Consider the following 26068-nt stretch of genomic DNA (forward strand, 5'->3'; position numbering starts at 1 on the left):
GAACAAATTCATCAAGTGGAGTAGCTAACTTCAGGATGTGGCAGTAGGTTTGTGTGCTCCTGCTCAGAAGTTGAAACTGGAATAGGTATACCATAGGAAAAAATGATGTGAAACATAATAAATGCTCTAGTCTTAAAAGCACAAAGAATAGGGCTCTTGCTTTAGTTTCTGCTTGGAGATCATCTTCTTTGGTGAGATCATAGGCATGAGAGTTGGAAAGCCTCAGTATGTTAGGAGAAGATAAGGCTTTATTCCATTTTTCTGTCTTTTGTAGCGTCCAGTGTCTGCTCAGTTTCAGTCCTCAGACGCCAAACTGGTAAGTTATGGATTGTTTGGAGACGTCGTTCAGATTCTTCTTTTCAGTCCCCAAATGGAAAAGCCTTTTAGCTTTGCTCTTTCACAGTCCGTGTTTGATGCACCTGCTTTTTGAATTTTAATAACATAGACTAAGTGAAAATGAATGCACAGAGGTCTTTCCAGATATAGGTTATGAGAGTAGGGGCTGCAGGAATTTATAAATCCTCTTTTCCTGATAGTGATCATGCTGTGAAAGAGGTGGTTGGATTTAAATGATGAACAGGGTTTAGAGGCATATCTATTGCTTTGACCAGAATATTCCAGGAAGGAAATATAGTTCACAGACACCATTTCTTTTCTTCAGATGTCTAATGGAACGTACTGTTGTCAGTAGCTTCATATTGGAAACGTTTTCACATTGAGTATTGGGCTGCATTTGATTGTGCACATATTTTATATGCAGTGATTTGCAGTTTTATGAATCTTAGGGACCTCTGCCATAATAAGTGTCTGAGATGCTACCTTTAAAAATAAAGACAAAATATTTTATCTCCAATTCCTAATGAAAAGTATGTCTTCCTACTGTCCTTCTTAGTGTTGAGATTAACTCTCATTTTCTTCTATGAAGATCTTTGTTTTCTTTTAAACATCTTTTGAAGTGATTAGATAGCAGTGAGGGTGCTGCTCCTGCTATTTGATGCTTTGAAATGAGGGCTATAGATGTTTTATACAGAAGTGTGCCCCTACAACTATTAGTTCTTAGGCAAAAAGCTCCAGGACATTTATTTTGGCCTTTGTACTCCCTTGATACAGTTTCTGGACAGCTTGGGAGCTTGAATGGCAACTCTTGTAGCTACTGTTTTTGACAAAGTGCTTTACATGGTTCATACGAATCCAAAAAACGAAGAAAAGGCTTACTGATGGTCTTGTCTAGTGTTTGGTGACTGGTTATTGTGGTTCCATAATACAAGTTTTGGTGTTGAGTTGGTAGAATTAAAAACTCTGTAATGTTTAGTGTTATATGGTTAGCAAGCACCTAAATGTGCTAGCTGCTCTCCATGGCAAACAAACAAAAAAACAAAACAAAAAACAACAAAAAAGCCCCAAAGCTGTTGATTTCAAAGAGCTTACATTCTGAATACCTTTTAGGGATATCTAATCTTACTTAAGGGGAACTTTAAAAATGCTTAATTCATGTCTTCTGAATTTGATTTTGAAGAAGTGTCTTTGATTTGTAATTCTAATCTTAATTTTCCTTCACCCATTTTAATTCTCTTATATCCGGCTCTGTTGCTTGAATTGCTGTAGGTGCAATAGCCTGTGGCCAAGCAAGACCTATCCCTCCTGGTTGTGTATTTGAACACCACTTATATGACACAAAGCCTTTCTAGCTTTATTCAGCCAACTTTATACATGTTGAATTCTTAGACTCTTCTTGTTCTTTGTAGCGTTCTGCATTGTCACTGTCTTTCCATTAATAAAGCATCCTCAGCTCCATGGTAGTTTAGTCAGAGCTAAGTGAAAAACAAAACAAGTTCTCTTCTCTGGCCGTGTACTTTGTCAAGTTTTCTTTTTTTCTGTCACTGTCAGATTGTGCAGTCACAGTTCTTTGCTTGTTGTCTGATTATTCCTTTTTAATCCATTGTCTCTTTCTACATTTCTTCTTTCCCTTCAGTGGTTCAAATTTCCCACTCAGAAATTACTTTTCTGTGTTCCAAGGCAGACTATATGGTTTTGTGGAAAGCACTTGGACTTTGGAGTCAGCCCCAGGTTCATATTTGCTCTGCCACTAACTAGCTGTCAGACTTTGGGCAAGTTCCCTTACGTCTTCCAGGCTTCCTACCCACGTCAGTTAAATGAGGATACATGGAGGTATGGTGTAAAAGAAGCAATAAAGCATAGGTAAAATATTTGGGATTGTTCTGGACACATAGTTACATAGTCCCCTTCACACTTTTGAGTCCTGTTGATTTTCCTTTTACAGACCATTTGAAGCTAGTATTGGGTGTTTTCTTGATATTCTTACCTATAGCCATTCTTTTCACATTTGCTGTCATCCACAGATGCGAATAAATTACTTTATCTTTTTATTTATCCATCCTTCCAGACATCAGTGAGGATTCCAAGTAATACTCAGTCAATACCCATTCTGAAAATCACTTCTCACTTGATTCACTGCTGTTTCTCCTACATCTTTTAACTCTTTTTACTTGGTGGTACTTTTTATTCATTATGTTATGATGGTAAGCCCCAGTTAGAAATATAATCTAGAATAAAAATTATATGAAATTTGTACAAATGCTTTTGTAAAACCCAAAGACCGTGTATTTGCTCTATTCTCCCCTTTTAGTAGTTTTGTCCTAAGAATAAACATTTTAAAACCTGTTTTAAAATAAATAAAACAGTCTCCATACTTATTCTTCATGAGTCCATGAAACTCTAAATATTTAGATTTTTTTTTATTTTAATATTTGTTCCATTATTTTACTAGGGATTCAAGTTAGACTTACCAGGCGGTAATCATCCGAAGCACACTTCTTACATTTTTGAAGATTGGTACCTCATTTGTTTTTTTTTTAATCCTCTGGTACCTCCTCAGTTCTTCATGATTTTTCAAACATAATTGTAAGTCATTTTGGTAAGTTGTTTTGTTTTGTTTTTAAAGCCAGTTCCCTTAATAACAAGATGCATGTCTTTCAGACCTGCTGACTTCTGTTTATTCCAAATTTCCAGATGTTGCATATCTTTTTTTAACTGTAACACAAGTCTACTTACTTACCTTTTTTTTTCCTCCTCTGATTTCAAAGTATACTTCCAGTTATCAGTTACTTTGGACCTTCTCTATTAGCCACTTTTTGTTTACTTCCCACCCAGATTTTATTCTTACGTGGTTCTTTTTGTTCCTTTTATTTCATTTGTTGGCATTAATCATTTTCCTTTTTAAACTTGATTTTACCTTTTATTTTCTAGGTGGCAAGATGTGTTACATACAAATTGAGCTATTTCTAGTTCATTTGTTTCTAACACAGAACTCTGTAAAACTGCATTAGGACATTTTTATTCCTCATATGTGTTCTCTGTCAAACAGGTTTTATTCTTGTTTTCCCTCAGTTATGGTATCCTTTATGATACCTCGCCTTTTTCATATTCTGTGTTTTGTTCACTTCTTCTCGTTGCTGGTACCTGGTAGCTTTCTTTAGGCTGAGAATTATTTTTCTGATTCAACATCTGTTTTTCACTACTTTTAGCGGAGACAGGTTGTTCCTCTCAATGATTTCACATTCTCAGTCAGTTCTTCCCTAGCAATAAAGGTTAGATGTGTGAAGGTTTCTTCTCTGGGTATATTTCTAAATCATAAGCTCTACTAATGATAATCTTACATCTTTGATGCATGTTGATTGCACAGCAGAATACTGACCTAGGCAGTAATGGGGCAGTTTAACATCTCTCCATGCACTTCGTAGTTAAAATCCTGTGCTGTCTAGCCTCTCTAAACAGAGCCATTGGTTCTCTCTAAATTCAGAAGAGCTTCATTTTCTTAGTGCATTCATTCAGTCCCCTGGAATATGTGGATTCATTCTACCCACCACCCAGAGAATGTAGCAGTGCTGATATGCACAGGGTCAAAACCACAGAATGGCTTGCACTTGGAGTGTTTTGTTCTGTTTTTTGCAGTCCTGATGGCCTTCCAAATCAGTCTGATTCCTTTTTATTTATTTATTTTTACTCTGCTTTTAATCTCCAGGTATGTCTTCTTGGCACTCATAAGCATTTCTATCTCCTTTCTTTTTTCTTTGCTATCTTTTCTCTGCCCGCGCCCCCCCCCCCCCCCCCCCCGCCCCTTTTCTCCACCTTTTCTCTCATTTGTGTCTATAATTCAGGCCACATTTCTTAGTAATTCATTTCATTAACAAATGTTGGTAGGATTCAACCAGTGGTCTGAGACAGTAATGCTCTTTTGTACCTGGGTAGACATGTCTCTATAGACCAGTATAGCAGATATTATGCTGATAAAGAAAATTCTCGGGATCCCTGGGTGGCGCAGCGGTTTAGCGCCTGCCTTTGGCCCAGGGCATGATCCTGGAGACCCGGGATCGAATCCCACGTCAGGCTCCTGGTGCATGGAGCCTGCTTCTCCCTCTGCCTGTGTCTCGGCCTCTCTCTCTCTCACTGTGTGCCTATCATAAATAAATAAAAATTAAAAAAAAAAAAAAGGATCTCAATCCCTTAAAAAAAAAAAGAAAATTCTCTGTAATCTCAAATTTATTGAAAAGCTGAGATTGGCAGAACACTTCTGACTTTCTAGTCTGATATTTTCCAGCAGCTTCCCCGAAGACATAGGAGCCCTGGGTGGGTTTTAGAGAGGCATTTGAGATACGTAGACTTCAGTAACTACAACTTTTCATATCTCTCGTCCTCTCAGCCTTTTTAATAGTTTAACTTGAGATAAATAGGTGAAGAGATAAAAGGAGTTTCTAGCCACCTTTTCCACCTTTTTTCCCTCTTAGAGTAGCATTGACCTTTTTCTTTGCAGCCTGGTGGTATTTATGGCAGTAACAAGAGTAAAACCATCAGCTTATGAGAGTTCATAACTAGAGCATTCACCTAACAAACACCGTTACTCCTCAGCCCCTTCCATTTGCAAACCTCCCAAAGGTCCCAGGCAGGAACACCTCCTGCATCCCACAATGCCTCATCTAGACAGCTCACATACATACGTAAGTAACTAGAGTTTGAACTCTGAGCTGTGCATAACAAAGGAGGGTTTGTGAACATGTATGGGAGAACAACTCTTTGAAAATGACAAAGAGGAAAGACAATTTTGAGGGTGCCCATTTATGCCATTTACATTCAGGAGCAGATTTAGATTAGTAGAGGAAGGTTACAACATCATTGTAATCTCAGTCACTGGAAGCCAGGAATATTGTTCCATCTCAGAGCAATTCCACAAGATGAAAATTAGGTCTTGAAAAAGAAAAAAGACAAAAAGATCAAAAAGAAAAATAAACAAAATCCAATAATAAAAACAGATGAGAAAATGAACAGGAAAAACAAAAGACAAAAAACAAAAAGCAAAAAAAGATTTTAAAAACAAAAATTGAGGGTACCAATTAGGTGTTATTCAATAGTGACCTGATCCATGTTCTTATAAATATGACCATGCATTTCTTTATTTTTTAAAGATCTATTTATTTTATTATAGAGAAAGAGAGAGCGTGAGCAAGAGTGGAGGGACAAAGAGAGAGGTAGAGAAAAATCTCAAGGAGACTCCATGTTGAGCAAGCACAGAGCCTGATACAGGGTTCAATCTCATGACCCTGAGATCACGACCCGAGCCAAAACCAAGAGTCGGACAATTAACTAACTGACTGTGCCCCCCAGACACCCCAGTCATGCATTTCCTAAAACTATTCTAATAGCTAATAACTGTTTCCTAAAATATTTTTATTATTAACTTTTAATACAGATTTTAGTTTATCAACATTTTTAAATAACAGTTTTTCTATTCTAAAATGCTTAATCTTTATTTCTATTATATCATTTAATGAGTACTTACTTCCAACTCTCAAATAATTTCAGAGGACTTTAAGGTATTCTTAAATAGTGTGATGATAAGGCAACTTGACCTTGGATAAGGCACTTGACTGCCAGTAGCTTTTTGATCAGAGCCATGTCATCACATGTGAAATAAAGTATTTTTAGCCAATGATAAGTAGTGTGTGAAATGAGAAAAGTCCTCAAAGCATCCAGTTAATATTTTAGCTTTAGTAAATTATTACTAAATAAGCATTCATACTTCAAAAAGTTTTTGAAAAGATTATATTACCTAAATGATTGCCTTTGTGAATCTTTAAACTTTCCCCTTGGTTCCCCTCTCATCCCACCGTGTACTGTTTAATGCATTCCCAGAGATTGGAAGGGAATTAAATTCTGCCCCCATCCCCAAATCTTCTGCAAAGTTCAGTTCTAACCATGATTAATCTGCATGTCAGCACATTCATTCATTTATTTATTTGTTCCTCAAATATTAATTGATCTGCTCCATGCCAAGTACTGTTCTGGGTGCTGAAGATACCACAGGAAAAGGTAAACAAGTGAAAGTCCCTGCCTTTACATGTTGGTTATATCTGTTGATTAGTAGAGGAAGGTTGCAACATCATTATAATCTCAGTCACTGGAAGCCAAGAATATTGTTCCATCTCAGAGCTATTCCACAAGATGAAAATTAGGTCTTGAAAAAGGACCTGAAAAACTAAAGGTATCTCATCATGGAGTTGCCTATCAGGAAATTTATCTTTTATAACTCCCACATTAGCTTTGAAGATTAGTATGTGTTGGTCTTCCTTGTGTCAAAGGTAAAAGCATTCATGATGTGTATAGGTGTATATTATTAGTCTGCTTGGGGCTACCATAACCAACCACAGACTTGGTCAATTTAAACCACAGAAACTTATTTCTCACTGTTGTGGAGGCTGGGAAGTCCCAAGACCCACGTGCCAGCAAGGCAGGCTTCATTGTGAGGTCTCTACTCTTGGCCTGTAGATGACTGCCATCTTACTCTGTGCTCACATGACCTCTTTGTACATAATTGGGCAGAGGGAGAGAGTACAAACTCTCTGAGGCCTCTTCTTTTAGGGACATTAATCTCATCAGACCAAGTCTTATCCTCATGACCTCATTTAATCCTAATCACCTCCCAAAGCCCCATGTCCAAATACCATCAAATCGGAAGTTAGGGCTGCAGCATATGAATTTGGGAGAGGGCACAAACATTCAATCTGTAACAGTGAGTATTGCTGAGATGAAAAGCTTTTCCACACATAGTCTACCGAAAGAGAAAAATAAACAGTAGTTCCTGACAATAGGAATACTTTTCTCTCATCAAAGTTACTTCTAGGAAAAAAAAAAAGTTACTTCTAGGAATTTAGAAAGAGAATTTGCTTGCACATTTCTTGAGTTATTGCTTACTCTGCCCATTGACAGATAGATTTGTCTTCTTCTATTAGTCACTTTACCTCTTTCAAGAATAGTGTGTTCACGCTTCATACCACCTGACTTCCTTTGTTACCATTATATTTTTCTGCTCACATAACCTCAAAATCACTTAAGACATTTGTTCTAGATGACCTTTGTGATCATCATTCAGAAGACTGCGAGCAGCATGGCCCATTTGGCTGACTCCTTGAAGTTCCCAGGGCAGTCGGGCAGTGGTCTTTGATCAAGGTCTCTCAAAGTCCAGCAGTTACAGTGTTACTTTTGGTCACAGCTTTTTTCTGTGTCACTGATGACTCTTACCTCAATTCCCAGTCCCTGCCCCTATACAGGAATTCTAAAACAACTCAGGGACTGATTTTCAATTGTGACATAATAGATTGTTCCTTGGTTTTCTGTCTTAGGTCTCCCCTCCTAACTCTCCTTCCCCACTGCTGAAAAGGATATTATTATTTACTGAAATAAATACACATTTAATCTTACATGGCAGTTATTTTTAAATTTCTTCTATATCTTTGAAAATGTCAGATGTCCTTTAAAACCAGGATTAGGAATAAATACTGGATGAGAACGTCTTGTGGACATCGTTCTTGTTTTTCTGCTTGTTTTCCCCTCAGCCCATAGTGTTTTTCCTTCTCTTCCATTTTCTCTTCTTCCTTTTAGTCTACTAGCTTTCATTTATTTCCCAGGGTTTCAGGCTGAGAGAGTAATTACAGAAAATGGGCTTTGGAGTTGAGGTTATCCATATTAGGAAAGATGATGATGTTGAGGAGGGACAGAATTGAGAGAAATGAAGAAAGATGGTGAAAACATTTTGTTTCTGTTTTTCCTTCTCCTTAGCGTTCCCGTCCACTCTCTGCCAGTGATGCGGAAATGAAAAACCTTGTGGGCTCAGCCCAAGAGAAGGTGCCGGGGAAGTTAGGTGGTTCTGTGCTTGGTCTATCAATGGAGGAGGTAAAGATCACTCCATTTCAGTACTTTGTGGGCTAACACAGGGTTCAGTGAAAATTAGTGATACCTAATGTTCATGACCAACTCCTATCTTATTTTGAAAAGAAAAAGATTCAAGATGGGAGAAATTTCTTTTCAGAAAACAGCATCTTAAATGGAATTAATTTCTCTCTTCATGCTTTCGTATTCGTTGGTCATCACTCTCTTCCTCTGCCCTATAACCACATGGATTACTGTTTTCAAAATGGGTACTTACTTGATTTTCTCTTACTCTATATAGATCAAAGTTTTGCGGAGAGTGAAGGAAGAAAATGATCGGAGAGGTGGATTTATTCGCATATTCCCCACATCAGAGACATGGGAAATATATGGGTGAGGTGACTACCTTTCTTTTTTTTCTAAATATGTGCCTCAGGTCCACAGAATTGGGTTAATCATGACATAGTATTGTCATTGCTTTCCATGCTTGTCTGTCTTGTGTATTTATTTAGAGTGGCGTGAGTATTATACAACCCAAGAGCAAAAAACAGTAATTTAATCTACCTGTGCATTATTCCTCCCTTTAAAAAAAAAATCCCCTACCTCCTTCTTAATAGCCTGCTAACCCAGAATTAGACATTTAAAAAATTTTGTGGTCATCATTACCTTGATTTGAAAATAAATTGTTTGATCATCTACATGGTGCCTCAATGATATATTGTTTATATTTAATCATCATTGAGATCTAGTTTATGTGCAATAAATGCATCCATTTTAAATGTGGAGTTTGGTGATGAGTTTTGACAAATATAAGCACCAGTTTAACTACCACCATCATTATAATCAAAATAAAGACTATTTCTGTCACCTTCAGAAGTCCCCTTCTGCCCCTTTGCAGTCAATTACCCTCATTACCCTGAGCCTCATACACCTGCTGATCTGCTTTATGTCTTTATAGTTTATCTAGAATCTTGTATAAATAGAATCATCCAGTGTATACTTTGGTGTTTGGATTCTCTTTGTTTGGCATAATGTTTTTGAGATCTATCTATGTTGTGCGAAGCATTAGTTCATTCTTTATTATTATTGTATACCAATTCATATGAATGAATAAGCGTTCATATGAATATATTCGTTCATATGAATATGAATTCATATATCACAATTTGTTTATCCATTCAACTGTTGTGGAACATTTGGGTTGTGTCCGGTTTGAGACTGTTATGTAAAAAGCTGCTAGGAACATTCATGTATAAGTCACTATGTGAATATATGATTTCATTTCTCTTAGATAAGTACCTAGGAGTAGAATAGGAGGATCATCTGATGTGGGGAAAGTATAGTACCATTTTACATTTTACCAAGAGCATATGAGAGTTCTAGTTGCTCCTCATCTTTGTCAACACTTGGTATTGTCAGGTTTTTTAATTTTAGGTATTCCAGTGGGTGTGAGTATATCTCTGTAGTTTTAATTTGCTTTTCTCTAATGGATAATGATATTAGGCATTCATGTGCTATTGGCTATTTGTGTATCTTCTTTTTTTTATTTTAAATTTAGGATTTTTATTTTTTTGTTATTGTGTTCTAAAGGACTCTATTTTTTTTTTTTTTTACCTGTAAAGAACTCTTGATACAAGGTTTTTCTCAGATATTTATATTGTGAATATTTTCTCCAAGTCTGTGGCTAGCTTTTTCATTTCTTTTTAAGATTTTATTTATTTGAGAGGGAGAAAAGAATGAGCACATGCACTCACAAGTGGGGGGAGGGGCAGAAGAGGAAAGAGGCTGGGGAGGAGACTCCCCTGTGAATGCAGAGCCTTACTCACAGCAGAGCTTGATCCCAGGACCCCAAGACCATGACCTGAAGTTGGACGCTTAATGGACTGAGCCACCCAGGCACCCCAGGTGTTTTTTCATTTCTATAACAGTGACTTTTAAAGAAGTTTTAAATTTCAATGAAGTCCAATTGACCAAACATCAAAAAGATTTATGCATTTTGTGTTTCCTATCTAAGAAATTTTTGCCAATCCCAACGTCATAAAGTTTTTTCTTTTATCTTTTCTTCTAAAAGTTTTACAACTTTAGCTTTTATGTTTAAGTCTGAGATAGTATTGATTTAATTTTTGTGTATGGTGTGAGGCAGGGTTGAGGCTCATTTCTTTTCATATGATGTACATTTATTTTGCACCATTTGTTGAAATTACCCTATTGGATTATCTTTGTTGAAAATTAGTTCAAATGTATGTGTGAGTCTATCTTTGGGCTTTATTTAGTTTCACTGATAAATCTGTCTCAATTACTGTAGCTTTATACTAAGTCTTAAAATTAGGTAATATGAGTCTTCCAACTTTTTTTTCTTTAAGTATTTTAGCTATTTGGTGTCCTTTGTATTTCCTAAGACATTTTAGAATTTCCTTATCAATTTACACAGAAGTCTGCTGGCGTTTGATTGGGATTGCATTGAATATATAGATTAATTTTGGGACAGTGGACATTTTAACAGTATTGAATTTTCCAATCCATGAATACGATCTCTCTCTCCATTTATTTAAGTTGCCTTTTTTAAATGACTTTTTATGTATTTTAATTCCAGTTAGTTAACATACAGTGTTATATTGGTTTCAGGTGTATAATACGGTGATTCAACAGTTCCATACACCACCCGGTGTTCATTACGACAAGTGCACTTATTTATGTCTTCTTTAATTTTTCTTAGCAACGTTTTATAATTTTCACTGTAAAGGTCTTGAATGTGTTTTTTTTTTTTTATTCATCACTTAGTATTTCATGCTTTTGAATGGTATTATAAATGTTATTTTTTAAACAGCTTGTTATAAACTTTATATATTTAAAGTGTATAATTTGGTAAGTTTTAACATAGGTATATGTCTGTGAAACTACCACACAGTCAACATAATGAACAGATCCATAATCTCCAAAAGTTTTCTTGTGCCTCTTTGTAATTCCTCTCTCCTGCACCTCCCAACCCTTCCTTTCCTGTCCCTGTCCCCAGACAGCTATGATCTGCTTTCTGTTAAAAAGTTTAATCTGCATTTCATAGCATTGCATATAATAAAATTCAACAGGTTCTCTTATTTGTTGGGTCTTTTTTTACTAGGCAAAATTGTTTTTGGATTTTAGATACATACTGTATCATGTATCAGTGGTTTAATTCCTTTTTCTATTATAGGCATATGCCAGAATTTGCTTATTCATCTGTTGATGGACATTTTGGTAATTTCTAGTTTTTGGTTATTATAAATAAAGCTTCTTTGAACATTTATATACAAAGTTTTGTATGGACATGCGCTTTCATTTCTCTTGGGTAAATACCTGCTTGTAGAATGACTGGATCATATTGTTGTATATGTTTAACTTTTTAAGAAATTGCCACACAGTTTTCTAGAGTGGTTGTACCATTTTACATTCCTATAATAAGTGTGTGAGAGTTCTAATTCTTCCACATCTTCACCAACAATTGATATAGTCAATTTAATTTTAGCTCCTTAGGGGGTCTGTAGTGAAATTACATACAGTTTAATTTCCATTTCCCTAATGACTATGTTGAGCATCTTTTCATGTGCTTATTTGCTGTTTGTGTGTCTTTGATGATCAAATATTTTGCCCATTTTTAAATGAGGTTATTTGTTTTCTTGTAATTAAGTTGTGAGAGTTTTTTGTATATTTTGGATATTCCTTTTTTCCTAGCACTTGAAAAATGTTCTTCCATTATCTTTTGGCTTGCATTTTTCTGACAAGAAGCATACGATAATTCTTATTTTTATTTTTCTGTGCATAATGTCTTTTCTTCCTTAGCTTGCTTTTAAGATTTCTTTATGACTCATTTTCAACAGTTTATGATATGTTTATGACATATGTTTATGACAGTTTACCTTGGTGTCATTTTCTTCATGTTTCTTCTACTTGGGATTTGTTGAGTTTCTTGGTATGTGAGCTTATAGTTTTCATAAAATTTAGAAAACTTTTGGCCATTTTTTTCTATTTCCATCCTCTCCTTTTTCCTTTTGGGACTCTGGTTACATATTAAATTGGTTGATACTACAGGTCTGGCCTGATAATTTTTTTTAGACTCTTTTTATTTCTTTATTTTGGATAGTTTTCTGGTCCTCTATTTCTAAATTCATTCATCTTTTTGCCTACAATGTCAATTTTCTATTAATTCCATCCAGTGAAATGTTCATTTTCAGATACTTTATTTTCCAACTTTAGAATTCCACTGTTTCTCTTTATATCTTCTTTTTGTTTTTTTCCCATTATTATCATGATTTTTTAGATTCTTGCACATATAATACAATAATAATAATTAATATTATTATAATTTATAATATATATAATATATATAATATAATTATAATATAATAATAATCATTGTAAAATTTTTGTTATTCTGTTTATTCTGTTTTCTCTGTCATTTCTGAGTCTGTTTCCTCTTGTTTCTATTTTTTTCTTCACATGTATAGTGATTTTTAAAAATTTGGATGCTGGACATTATAAATATGTTGCTGAGTGGGTTTTATTGTCTTTAAATGCTTTAGAAGGTTTTTTTGGTCTGACGGTTACTTGTAGATCAGGCTAAGCTTTTTCAGGCTCATTTAAAAACATTTTTAAAAATTCAGTGTAATTAACATCAGTTTTATTAGTTTCAGGTGTACAATGTAGTGATTCAACAATTCTGTACATCACTCAGTTCATTTAAAGACATTTATGGTTTGTCTAGGGTAGCTTTGTGTTTAGATCTAGGGAAGTTTTACTATTAAAGACTATTTGGAGATATCTGTTAAATGAGCTCCATATTCAATGAGATTTCTCCATTCTGGCTGGTGGGAATCAATCAACTTATAGCTCTTGATGAATTCTGGAAAGTATTCAGCTTACACTTTCTCTTTAACATTCGCTCTTTGCCCAGCCTTGTGGACATTTACCCTATGCCTGAGCAGGTTTGTATTTATCCAAAGACTCAGAGTCCCTTGTGATGCTTTTTCTCTGATTACAGTAAGGTTGAGAATTTTTGTGCTTATTTATAGGTAACACATTTCTCTTCCTCTGGTGATTGGCTTTTGACCTAGTTGGGGTATTAGTGGTTCTAAGTATAGAGCTAGAACTTAGAGGAATAAAAGAAAATACCCATTTTATGTTTGTTTGTTTTTGTTTTGAAAATCATGCTGTTCATAGAGAAATCTTCCTTTCATCTTACAGAATATTCTATCAATGTAGATAGACCTAGGAACAAAGACCTAGGAACACAACAAAAAGATATTACGTGGATTTTCTTTTTTTTTTTTTTTTTAATTTTTATTTATTTATGATAGTCACACAGAGAGAGAGAGACAGAGACACAGGCAGAGGGAGAAGCAGGCTCCATGCACCGGGAGCCCGACGTGGAATTCGATCCCGGGTCTCCAGGATCGTGCCCTGGGCCAAAGGCAGGCGCCAAACCACTGCGCCACCCAGGGATCCCTTGCGTGGATTTTCTTTTGATATGTTTTGGAGAATTTAAATATTTACAATTGCTAGAAAACATATCTTTTAATTAATGAGAATAGAAACCTCTACTCTTGAGTATTTCAAGAGGCAGTACCTTAATTTAAGTTCCTTTTCTAAGGAACCATTTACAGGTAATATTGGAGTCTCTTACCAAGTCCAGTAAATGGTTGGTTTGGTTTTACTTGTTGGGTTCTGAACCAGTGGAGAAATGAGACAAAGACTAAGAGAGATTGAGACCAAAATATCTCCTTCTTTACTGATAAAGTCTAGATTGGGACACTTGATTATATCTGTCTACAAGCAAACACACTTTTGGTTGAACTTCTGATATGGGCAGATTTACATGCTCATTTGTAGGCAAGGTTAGACTGAGCTATGTGGAAAGAGCACCTGACCCTCTAGGACCAGCAGAGGGGTCCTAGGAGGAGGGGAGATTGTCTCCCAAGAGAAAAAAGGAAGCTGCTCGTTGATGCGTTTCTGTTTATTCTTCCTAAATTACATAATGTGGTAAGTCACTCCATTTCTCCTGGGGTCTCTGAGAAAAGAGGCAGAGCAAGACCAAGAATATTAAACTAATTGACCTGCCTTCATATAGAGTAGGGAAGATGTATTTATCTACTAACAAATATGCCTTTTTACTGCAATGTACATATTATCAGCTAATGTCTAGCACTATGCTTTGGAATATAAAACCAATATTAGATGGGATTATGCCCATAGTGGGATTATGGAGAAATTATTTATACATATAATAAAAATATCACATTTGTATGGCTCTTTGTAATTATAATGTACTTCATGCATTAGAGTTACTAGTGGGATTATGAGAGAAAATAGTGGGATTATGGAGAAATTATTTATACATATAATAAAAATATCACATTTGTATGGCTCTTCATAATTATAATGTACTTCATGCACATTATTCTTATTCCCATTTTAATGATATGGAAAGTACTGGCTCAGTAAGGTAATATGACTTGTCCATGACCACACAGGGGGAATTGATTCAGGTATTTTGACTCTGGATCGGACTTTTTTCCTCCTGTATCATGATGCTTTCCAAGAAGGAAAGATTTCCTCTATAAGAGTGTATGACAGGTCCCTCCTCGGGCATTAGTAAAGGCTAATGTAGTTCAGATAAGAGCGCTTCTCTAGTCTTGGAGTCATCAGATCAGGTAATGCTTTGTACAGCACAATGGACTTGAGCTGCTTCTTGAAATGTAGATCATGGCTAAGTGGAGAGGGTATGAGGAGGTATCCAGACCAAGGCAAAAGGATCAGTGGGAAGTGTGGTGTCGGATGATTTTTCAGAGGGCTTGTCTGGCTGTAAGGCGGGATCACTGTTGAGGAACTGTCAGGAGAAAGTATAAAAGAATTGGTGGTATAGCTTATTCAACTTTTGAAGGCTTGGAAGAGAAAGAGTATGCCTCCTATGTAAGCATCAAGGAGCTCTTGAGAAAAAGCATGATTGAAAACATCTTCTGTCTACTTTTTCATGCCCTTTATGCGTCTCCCCATTCCCAGCTTCATTTGATCTCTTAGTTATATTTGATTTTTGATGGTGCCTTTGTTTTTACCTTCCAGTTTTATTTTCTGAATTTAGTGTGTCACTTTTCATTAATCTAAGAAATCCCACCATTTCGTTCTTTTTGCATTCTAAATTAGCTCCTCCATTTATTGTTTTCATTTTATTTTGTCTCTGGTATTTTGTCTCTGGTATTTCATTTATTTTGTCTCTGGTATTTTATAATTTTAATTTAAGCAACTTTATCTTCCTTTGCCACTGTAGAGAACCATGCATTTCTTTAGAAACCGTATTTAAGTAACTGTCACTTCTGTGCTTGATTCATGGCTTTATTTCCATATATTCTCCTTTCAGCCAAATGTAAGAAATAGCCAGTTTCATTCTTTGTCTTTCAGGTCCTACCTCGAACACAAGACCTCCATGAACTATATGCTGGCAACACGTCTCTTCCAGGACAGGTGGGGATTTGCCAATCTTAAAAATTTGCTAATCTTGTAAGATCACTAGATTATGTGATAAGGAGAAAGTATATACAAAAGAAAGAAAGAGGCTTTATTAAAAAGAATATATATCTTTCATGAAATCTCTGATAGAAAGGGCCTTGCAGAAAACACAATATAATACCTCATTGTTCCTGAGTTCATTAATTCCCAGCACTTAGTAGTGTTTTCAGAGGCCACAAATTAAACCATAAAGATTTTTTTTTTGCTGCTACTCACATTTTATTTTTTCTATTTTTAAAAAGATTTTTATTTATTTATTCATGAGAGACACAGAGAGAGAGGCAGAGACATAGGCAGAGGAAGAAGCAGGCTCCATGCAGGGAGCCCAATGTGGGACTCGATCCCATGACTCCAGGATCATGCCCTGATCCAAAGGCAGATGCTCAACCACTGAGCCACCCAGGTGTCCCAAACCATAAAGATCTTCAAACAATCTTAACAGATGCCCTAAACTTTATCCTTCAAGTAAAGGAAGACCTGTACTTGGTGCCTTTTTACGTTAGACACAGTTTTAACAGACACAATCATCTGTTTTTCTAGGCTAGAAGAAATTAGAATGATCAGATTAGGAAAGGAAGAACAGGGTGGTAATTCACAAAATAAATACACTAGGAATTGTAAAAAATGAAACTATTGAGATTTCAGTGCAAGGGAAGATAGGGTGAAGTGATGGAAAGTGGACATTGGAATTCAGTTAGCACAGCAATCAGGCACTACTTAGTCCCACATAGTTTTGTTGCCCCTAAGCTGTAATTGTCTTGACCTATAGTTTAGTAATCACTATCAAAATGAGGAACCTTAGTTATTTAGGGAAATTTATATTATTTTCAGGGTATATGTGCTTTTTTTGTAGAATGCTTAAAACAGATACTCAGATTTTAGCCATTTCTTACAATTTCATGACCTATTATCAGGAAAGATATGGGATTTGCCATTTCCCTCTTACATTTGTAGTTATAACCATTGGTGAAGTAATTAATTACACTGCATAGCTTCTAGTGAAAGAGACCTTCAGATTCACTTAGAAGACATAGAAGCTCAGTTTTCTCTATATAACCTGTTTTTTTTCTCTCCTCCCTTACCAGCCTTTTACAGGCCTCCTTTTTCTTTAGAGTTCAGGTATTTTACCAAGATCTGTTCTAGTGGGTTACTTTTCATTCTTTTGGTTTTGCAGTGGGTGAGTCGTTTCAGTCTGAAGATTTAAGTCTTCCATCTGTGGGAAATATTCCCCTTATACTCTCCTTCCTCTCCTTTTGGAACTTCTGTTAGATGAATTTTGGATCTTTTGCTATATGGTCCATGTTGTTTGTTTTCTACTTTTTTTTTTTTTATCTCATTGTTTCTTAGCTTTAAATTCTAGGAGGTTTGAACTTTTTCTTCTAAAATTTTAAATTGATCTGCAGCCCTCTCTATTGTGTTATTCTGTACCAGCATAGGAGAGGGTTGTTCAGTTTACCTTTTTAACTTTGTTAAGTATGTTTTTAATATCCAAGAACTATTTTTGATTTCTGACAGGGTTTAGACTTTATGGCTATAATATTAAAATGTTTTCAGTACTATTTCCCATGTGGTAGGCAGGTTCCCCCACAGCACCACGTACCCCATTTGCACCTGAGAATTCAGCTCAGTTCTGACACTATCTGCCCAGAGATTAGCATCTGATTCCATAGTTTAATGGTTCAGTCCTACAGGACTGTCATTCCCCACTTTCTCTGCCTTTACCTGACTTTGGACACCAGTTACAAGGCCACATTGTCACTTGTGCTTCTGACTGACCAGCTACAGATTGGGGTTTTGAACAACCTGCTCCTTGGGCTTTAATTCAGACACCAGTTGCAAGTCCAGGTGGTTACCTGTACTTCTGACTGTCTGGCTGTAAATCAGAGGTTCCTACAACTCTCTCCTTCCTTCCTTCCATTTGATTAATTTGCTAGAGTGGCTCACAAAACTCCCAAGAAACGTTTCACTTTCTAGATCACTGGTTTATATAAAAGGATATAATTCAGGAATAGTGAGTTGGAAGAGACACGTAGGGCAAGGTATGGGGAGAGGGTGCAGAGCTTCCGTGCCCTCTCCGGCATGCCAGTCTCTCCCAGATCTCCACATGTTCACCAGGCTGGAAGCTCTCCTTTTGCGTTTTTATGGAGGCATCATTACATAGGCACCATTGGTTAAATCATTGGCCATTGGTGATTGAACTCCCATCTCCAGGCCCACTCCATTTCCTAGAGGTCAGCGGGGTGTGTGTGGGGTGAGGAATTGAAAGGTCCAACCCTCTGATCACATGGTCAGTTCCTCTGGTCATCAGTCTGCATCCTGACAGTGATCCAGGGCATTCCCAAAGCTACTGCATTGTCATAACCAAAGACACATTCACCGTGCTCATCACTTAGGAAGTTCCAGAGGTTTTAGGTCCTCTTTGTGAGAGGTGGGGGCTGAAGACCAAATACGTATTTCTTTAAATTCCTTTTTATTCCCCGCAAGATATATTTATTTGTTTTAGAGAGTGTGCATGGGTGGGGAGGGGCAGGTGGGAGGGAGAGAGAGAATTTCAAGCAGACTCCTTGTGGAACCCAGAGCCCTACTCCTGACTCTGTCTCATGTGAGATCATGACCTGAGCCAAAATCAAGAGTCAGATGCTCAACCGACTCAGCCACCCAGGTGCCCCCCAAATATATATTTCTTGCTATAAATCACAGTATCATAAATGTTTTTTCACATCTCTTTGACTGTTTTAGTTTGTTGAAAGTTCCTTTCTGTTTCTTGCATTATATTTAATTCTTCTAGATTAGTTCTATTCATTTCATTCTTTTTTTTTTTTTTATTCTTTTTTTTTTTTATTCTTTTTTTTTTTTATTCATTTCATTCTTGCTGGTTTATATTACTATGTTTCCTCATATATTTGGTGATCTTTGATTGTCATTTTTATAAGTAATGGACCATTTGCTGAGGATAGGTAATTTGCATGATTTTTCTCACAGGCTGTGACAATCTGGACTGACATGGACTTATGTTTGAGGCTCAATCTTTCGGTCCTTGGGCTTCCCCTGAGGGAGAAGGAAGTGGAACAGGCAATTTGGGAACTATCACCAAAATTAGGAAGCATTCTCTTAGGGCGAGTGTAACAACAAGGAGATTTGAGATGTAGTAATATGTGTTTCTTTATTAACAATTCAATAAACAAGACCATCAGCAGGTCTAATAATCATGAAAGCATGATACATGTTGCCAAGATTTGGAGATAACCTGTAACATCTCTAAAGTAATATGAAAAAAAGGTATTATTATTTTTTGGTAATAAGATCATATGAACACTGCTGCAGAGAATTTCCTACATGTATATGAAGGAAATGCTAAATTTCATTTGGAAGATTATTTTTTTTTCCATCCACATTGGTATACTCCCTGAATTCTTTCTTCAGGCCCCAGGAACAACTGATTATAAAGCGTTCTAAAAACATGAATTTCCATGTTTAGTAAAGAAAGACCCTTATGATTTACTCTTGTTTACCTTTTTAGCCTAATCTCTACTTTTCCACATCAACCCATGGCCAATCTCTCTGTGTCAGCTTGGTCTTTCATGCCTCCTCCTTCTTGCATACTTGCCATCCCAAGGAATAGCCTTCAGTCCATCCCTAAATTCTACTGGCTCTGTCCTTCATCCTCTTACCCAGCCCTTCTGATCCCTTAGACTGATTCAGATTCCTGCATTGTATACTAATTGCTTATTTACGTACAAGCCTGTCTACTATACAAGTTGGCTTTTGAGAGTAGTATTTTGTTATGTTCATCCTTGTCTTTGTCAGTATCTAGAATGTACCAGATGGTAGGCATACACACACACAAACATGCACTGAAAAAATGAAATTGTATTTGTTGCAAGCCCTAACATCTTCTATTAAGTTTGTTCTCTTCAATCTGTATTGTTTTTCCTCTCAAAAATCCTGTTGTATTATTGCCAGAATTAGTTTTAAACTAATTTCCTAATTGGTTTTTTTTTTTTTTTTTTTTTTTTGAGGTTAATTTTGTCTGCCTTTCTTGCCCTCTCCCACTCATCCCCCAACCTGCCACCCTGCCTGGCAAATAGTATCTTACCTACTATCTTACAGTATGATGGTAATTTTAACCCTGGCTACGTATTAGTAACACTTGGAGATTTTATAAACCCTTTTTATGCCCTGGCCCCATCCCCAGGCTGAAGCATATTGGTACTTCTTAAAAACTGCCTGTGATTGTAATGTGAAACCATGATTGCATATTACTGGAACAAACTATTATCTGATGCAAAAGGTAAAAATCATCTTGAGACTTTCTGATGGTAAGGTGACAATATTAGGACATTGGCATGAGTAGAAGACACAGGAAAGACAAAGCATTTTGTTGAAGACCTACTCTTTGCTTGATTTTCTGTAAATAGAAAATCTTGATATTGATGGCATCTATCTCTTTTTATAACATTTTTGAAATTTTTAAATGACAAATTTTAAATGATAAAGTTTTAAAATGGAGAACAGATTAAAGGGATCCAGGGGTTAGGTGAGAGGTGTGTGGTTATAAAAGAATGACACAAAGGATCCTTATGGTCGTGGAATTATTCAGTATCTTGTCTGTGTTGATATATACTTGAATCTACACAATAATAAAAGTGTACTAAGCTAAATATACACATTCACAAATGAATACAAGTAAAACTGAGGAAATGAAATAAAGAGTGTGTGTGTTAAATGAAAGGAAATTGAATGAGGAAAAAATTTCAAAAGAAAAACAAAAGCTATTTTAAACATAAATGGCATTCACTTCCTGTGGTGAGAACCCAACTCTACTCTAGTTCAGACACTATGGAGAACATCTCTTTTTTTTTTTTTTTTAAGGGATTTTTTTTAACTGTGAAAAATCTATTTCTCCTGAGCATCCTTTTTGAACCCCATGAGAACTGAGATTGATTTCCTTTAGTGAAAGTGTAAAGAAGAGCACTGGAGTCTGAGACCTAGCCCCGGGGTTCACATTTGAGCTCACTGAGCTCCTGCCTTGAGCATGTCACAAAAGGATCTTATCCTATTGTTTTTTTTTTTTTTTTTAATAAATGGGCCTAATCATAATCTCCTTCGCATGGTGGTTGTAAAGAATAAGTATGATTTGATTTGTGACTAATAGACAATGCAAGTAGTTTTTATGCTTCTTTTCTGGAATTCATCTGTCGTTTCCCCTTTGTTTTTTTATTGCTCTTCCCACATGCTTTGGGGATTCTGTTCTTTTCTCAGTACATCTCTCTGATTCTCCCCAAAGCTGCCTTCCCTGGCATAGTTCCATGTTATCAGGAGTGTGTGTGTGCACGTATGAACTCAGGAGAGAATATCTGAGCAGTCCTCTAACCCAGTTGTCCTTTCTACTTCTGTAGGGGAAACCCAAGAAGAAGCTTATTGACAGGAAGAACACGGTAACTGATTTTTACAAGTTGAGAAATTCTTTCCATGTGCACAGTGTGTGACCATGCAGAGGCTAAGCATGATATTTTGTGTAACCATTTTTTGGTTTGGCTCAGCTTGAATAGTAACATAAAAGTTTCTATTGAAACACTATTCCAGGGCAACTTTTTACAAACTAAAATTGGGATTTACTTTTTTATAACTATAGGTATATCATTTCAACTGATACTAATAGTGTTCTTATTTGGCTATGTAAGAGACACTAGAGTATAAATGAGATTTTAAAACTGCTGTCATGTTAGAGTCAAATGAGTACAGATGAGATTTTAAAAGTTCTGTCATGTTAAAGTCAAAGAGTGGTTATGGTTGGCCTTGATATCCCTAGGGCATTTAACTCTGTGCCTTAGGGGACTGAGCAGAACTGCTTCCAGTTTGTCACAGAACTGAAAGTATGCAGAATACCTGTCACTCTTCATTCTGGTGGAGAGAAAGATCTTAGAGGAAGGGCTGGGGTGACCTTGCTCAATTGAAGACTACAACCCCAACAAAAATTCTTAAACCACCCCTGGTTTGAAACCTTAAATATATCCCCCTTTATCCTGTGCCTCTTTAGAAAACAAAATGGCAACAGTAAGAAAGAGACATCCTATATCAGGCTTTTAGTTTTACATTTAAGGATTAACAAAGATAAACCTAGTTTCTGATCAAAACCCCTTGAAGCATAAATCTAATTTTTCTTTAAAGAAAGAAAACGTGATTGCCATTTAATTACGGGAAAACTGGGGGAAGTCCAGTTTGTAACTTGCTTCCAAATGAAAGTCACAGTTATTTATAAGTTTCCTCCAATTTTTAGTCAAAGAATATGCTTCCTAGAGTATATCACTATTAACTTGACAATTAGAAAAAAAATGAAACAAAAGAAAAAACTTAAATGATAAGAATATTTAAATGTCAGTGGGTTCTGGCCTTCATTTTTGGCACTCATTTTATATAACCATCAAGAAATTTTTGGTGGCATAAAGGTATAAGCAAATGAAAGTTAGCATATGACAGACCGTGCGCTATTGGCATGAAATACATCCTAATACACTGAAAAAGATTACAATCATAAACAGTATGGTCTTTGACCACAGTAGAATTAGAAAGCAGTTATAGAAAAATCTCCCAGTATTTGGAAATTCATACATTTCAAAGTAATCCATGGATCAAGGAAGGAATCATGAGGGAAATTGGAAAGTATTTTAACTGAATAATAATAAAAATGTAACATTAAAATGTGTGGGATGCAGCTAAAGGAGTGTTTGGGGAGAAATTTATAGCTTTTGAAATGCTTATGTTAGAAAACAAGACTAAATCACTGATCTAATGTTCCATTTTATGAAACTAGATAAAGAAGAGTAACCCAATATAAATAGAAGAAAGGAAATAGTAAAGGGGAGGAATCAATTAAATAAGAGACAAACAATAAAGAAAGCCAATAAAATCTAAAATTGTCCCCTGATAAGATAGCAGAATTGATAAACTCTTACATAGACTGAACTAGTAAAAAAACAGAACACTAGTGACCAATATCAGATAGGAAAGAGGGAAATAATTTATAGATCCTACAGACATAAAAAGGACGTTCAAGGAATATATTTTTTTAAAGAGATTTTATTTATTTATTCATGAGAGACACACACAGAGAGAGGCAGAGACACAGGCAGAGGGAGAAGCAGGCTCCATCCATGCAGGGGGCCCAATGTGGGACTCCATCCTGGATCTCTAGGATTAGGCCCTGGGCTGAAGGCGGCAAAGAAAAAGGGAAATACATATGACTAAGGGAGGTTTTTCTTAGTAGTACAAAGTTGGTTTAGCATTTGAAAATTAGTCAATATAATTAACCATATATAAAGGAGAAAACCAGATGATCATTTCATTATATGCAAAAAAAAAAAAAAAAAGCATCTGATGAAAATCAACACATTTATGAGAAAAAGCAAATCAGGAACAGAAGAGAATTTCTTCATCTGTAAAGGACTTCTATGAAAAATCTGTTGCTAATATCCTACTTAATGGCAAAAATAATCCTTCTATTATTAGTAATATGGCAAGATGTCCACGTTTGCCATTTGCATTCACTTTATAGTAGAGATCGTCTCAAGCGGTACAATAAAGCAAGGGGTTGAGAGGAGGGGAGAAAAGGCATATAGATTGGAAAGGAAGAAAACAAATTTCTTTAGTCTTAGATGACATGATCTGGTTAATAGGAAATCCTAAAGCCTCTACAGAATAGTTACAAGAACACATAAGTGCATTTAGCAAGGATACAAGGTCAATAGACTAAAATCTATGGTATTTTAATATACTAGCAGTAAATAATTTACAAATGAAATTTAAAATTTTGTTTATGGTAGCATTTAAAAATATGAAATTCTCAGGGACAAATAAATACTACAAACTATGTTCATTACCTATACAGTAAAAGTTTACTAATTAATATTACTGAAAGAAATGAAGCCCCAAGTAAGTGGGGAGATATGTGCATGGATTAGAAAATTTAATATTGCAAAAAACTGTCCATTCACTCCAAGTTGATCTAAAGATCTGGTGCAATCCCAATCATTATTCTAGTAGATTTGTTGGTAGAAATTGACTGTATTTTTTTCACCACCAGCGGAAACTGATGTAAAAAAATTTTTTTTTAACGTGGAAATACAAAGGACTTAGAATATCTAAAGTAATCTTGAAAAAGACAGGGTACCTGACTTAAAGAAATACTTTAATACTATAATAAGCAAAACTGTGGCAGGTTGGTCAGTGGAATAGAATAGAGGCCAGAAATACGTCTATATTTATATGGTCATTTGACTTTAATCAAAGAGCCCAAAGTCCATTGGGGAAAGGAAACTTTTTTTTTTGGGGGGGGGGAGATGATTATACTTAAGCTATTGCAAATGTTTATTGTTCTTTTTGATTTTTTGTTTTTGTTTTTAGAGAGAGCAGGGGCAGGGGAGGGGTGAAGGAGGGGCAGAGGGAGAGAGAGAATATTAAGCAGGCTCCAAGCCCAGCATGGAGCCCAACACTGAGCTGAATCTCACGACCCTGAGATCATGACCTGAGCTGAAATCAAGAGTCAGAGGCTCAATCAGTTGAGCCATCAAGGCGCCCTGAAAGGAAACTCTTTTTAACAAATAGGGCTGGAACTGAATATTGTGCTTTTAAAAATGAACCTCAACCTCTATCTCTCAGAAAAATTAGAGATGATTCATAGTCATAAACATAAAAGCTTAAAAGCTATTATTATAAAACTTCTTGAGGAAAATCTAGGAAAATATCTCTGTGACTTTAGGCTTGACAAAAGTTTTTAGACATGACACAGAAAGCAATACCCAAAAAGGAAAAAATAATAAGCTAGATTTCCTCAAAATTAAAAACTTTTGCCTATCATCACATACTGTTAGGAAAGGGACTAAGCAAGCCATGGACTAAGTCAAGATATTCATCAAAGGACTGGTATCTAGGAAATATAATGAACTCCTACAACTGAATAATTAGAAGACAATTGATCAACCCTTTTACAAATAGGTGAAATATTTGAACAGATACTACCAAGAGATGGTGTGTGAGTAGCCAATATACTGTTGAAAATGTACTTAACAACACTAGTTATCAGAGAATTGCAAATTAAAATCATGAAATACCCTCTCTAAATAAACATCCAGCAGAATAGCTAAAATTATATCATCGTGCTGTACTCTTTAAATACCGTATCATTTTATTTGTAAGTTACAGCTCAGTAAAGCTGGGGAAAAAAACAGAAATGACCAATAGCATCAGATGGTGAGGGTATGGAGCTAATGGAACTCTGATAAGTTGTCATTGGCAACATAAACTTGTACTTTAGAAGGAGTGTGCCAGTTTGTTAGCCTCAAAAGCTCCATGCTGATATCTCTACCCAGAAGGAATGAAAAACATAACCACAAAACGACTTGTACAAAAATGTTCAAAGCAGCCTTAATCATAATATTCCAAAACCGGAAACAACCTGGCGGGCGGGGGTGGGGGGGGTCCAATAACCGGAAAGTAGGTGAACTGTGGATTATTCACAGAGTGGGCTAATCCTCAGCAATAAAAAGGCATACATATGGGTACATACAACATGGATGAATCTCAAAAACATGCAGAATGAAAGGAGACTTAGAACAGTTCATGCTGTATAATTCCATTTTTATGAAGTTCTAGAACAGACCAATATGTGATGAAAAAATTAAGACAGTAGTCCTCTTTAGGAATGTGAAGGAGGAATTGACTGGGAAGGGGCATAAGAACTTTCTGAGGAGGTAGTAACTTTAGAGTTCAGATTATATAGTTCTAGGTGTTTGTCAAAACTCATCAATGGGGGCAGCCTGGGTGGCTCAGCGGTTTAGCGCCGCCTTCAGTCCAGGGCCTGATCCTGAAGACCCGGAATTGAGTCCCACATCAGGCTCCCTGCATGGAGCCTGTTTCTCCCTCTGCCTGTGTCTCTGCCTCTCTCTCTCTCTCTCTCTCTCTCTCATAAATAAAATCTTTAAAACAAAACCTCATCAATGGGCACTTAATATTTGTGTATTATTGTATGTAGTGTTTAGCTCACCAAAAATCAAACCAAACCAAACAAAAACAAAAAACCCAAACACCAAAAGCCCTATAAAACAAATACTCAATTCTAGGGATTCAACAATATGCATGTTAAAGCATTTAGGGACAAAGTGTACTGACATCTGGTGTAACTTTGAAATGCTTTAAAAATTAGATGGATTTATGGATGCATAGAAGAAGGAATGGGTGGATATATGTGCTGAAAAAATATAGCAATATATTCATTGTAGAAACTAGGCTATGGGTACATGGATGTCTGCTATAC

The 26068-nt window shown here is 36.0% G+C and overlaps 1 protein-coding gene and 1 long non-coding RNA gene across 37 annotated transcripts in view; one reads left to right on the top strand and one right to left on the bottom strand.

The window, feature by feature from the left end:
• Positions 1–7630, bottom strand: part of LOC144320931 (uncharacterized) — a 34073-nt gene extending 26443 nt beyond the window's left edge. Inside the window, exon 1 of the long non-coding RNA XR_013386551.1 lies at positions 7314–7630. This is a non-coding gene — a long non-coding RNA (uncharacterized LOC144320931). The remainder of the gene's footprint in view (positions 1–7313) is intronic.
• The window catches only part of TTLL5 (tubulin tyrosine ligase like 5), a 269627-nt gene that overhangs the window by 66269 nt on the left and 177290 nt on the right, over positions 1–26068 (top strand). For 30 of the 36 annotated variants that reach the window (XR_013386548.1, XR_013386547.1, XR_013386549.1 and 27 more), the window contains 5 exons: positions 275–316; positions 8131–8244; positions 8522–8613; positions 15649–15711; positions 21156–21194. Coding sequence is in view for 26 of the 36 variants with exons in the window: in XM_077910067.1 (XP_077766193.1) it covers positions 275–316; positions 8131–8244; positions 8522–8613; positions 15649–15711; positions 21156–21194 (350 nt within the window). In the remaining 10 variants the exon portion in view is untranslated. The remainder of the gene's footprint in view (positions 1–274; positions 317–8130; positions 8245–8521; positions 8614–15648; positions 15712–21155; positions 21195–26068) is intronic. The other 6 variants (XM_077910053.1, XM_077910051.1, XM_077910052.1 and 3 more) reach the window with 4 other exon arrangements.

Source organism: Canis aureus, chromosome 9, assembly GCF_053574225.1.
Source record: "Canis aureus isolate CA01 chromosome 9, VMU_Caureus_v.1.0, whole genome shotgun sequence".
Lineage (NCBI taxonomy): Eukaryota > Metazoa > Chordata > Mammalia > Carnivora > Canidae > Canis > Canis aureus.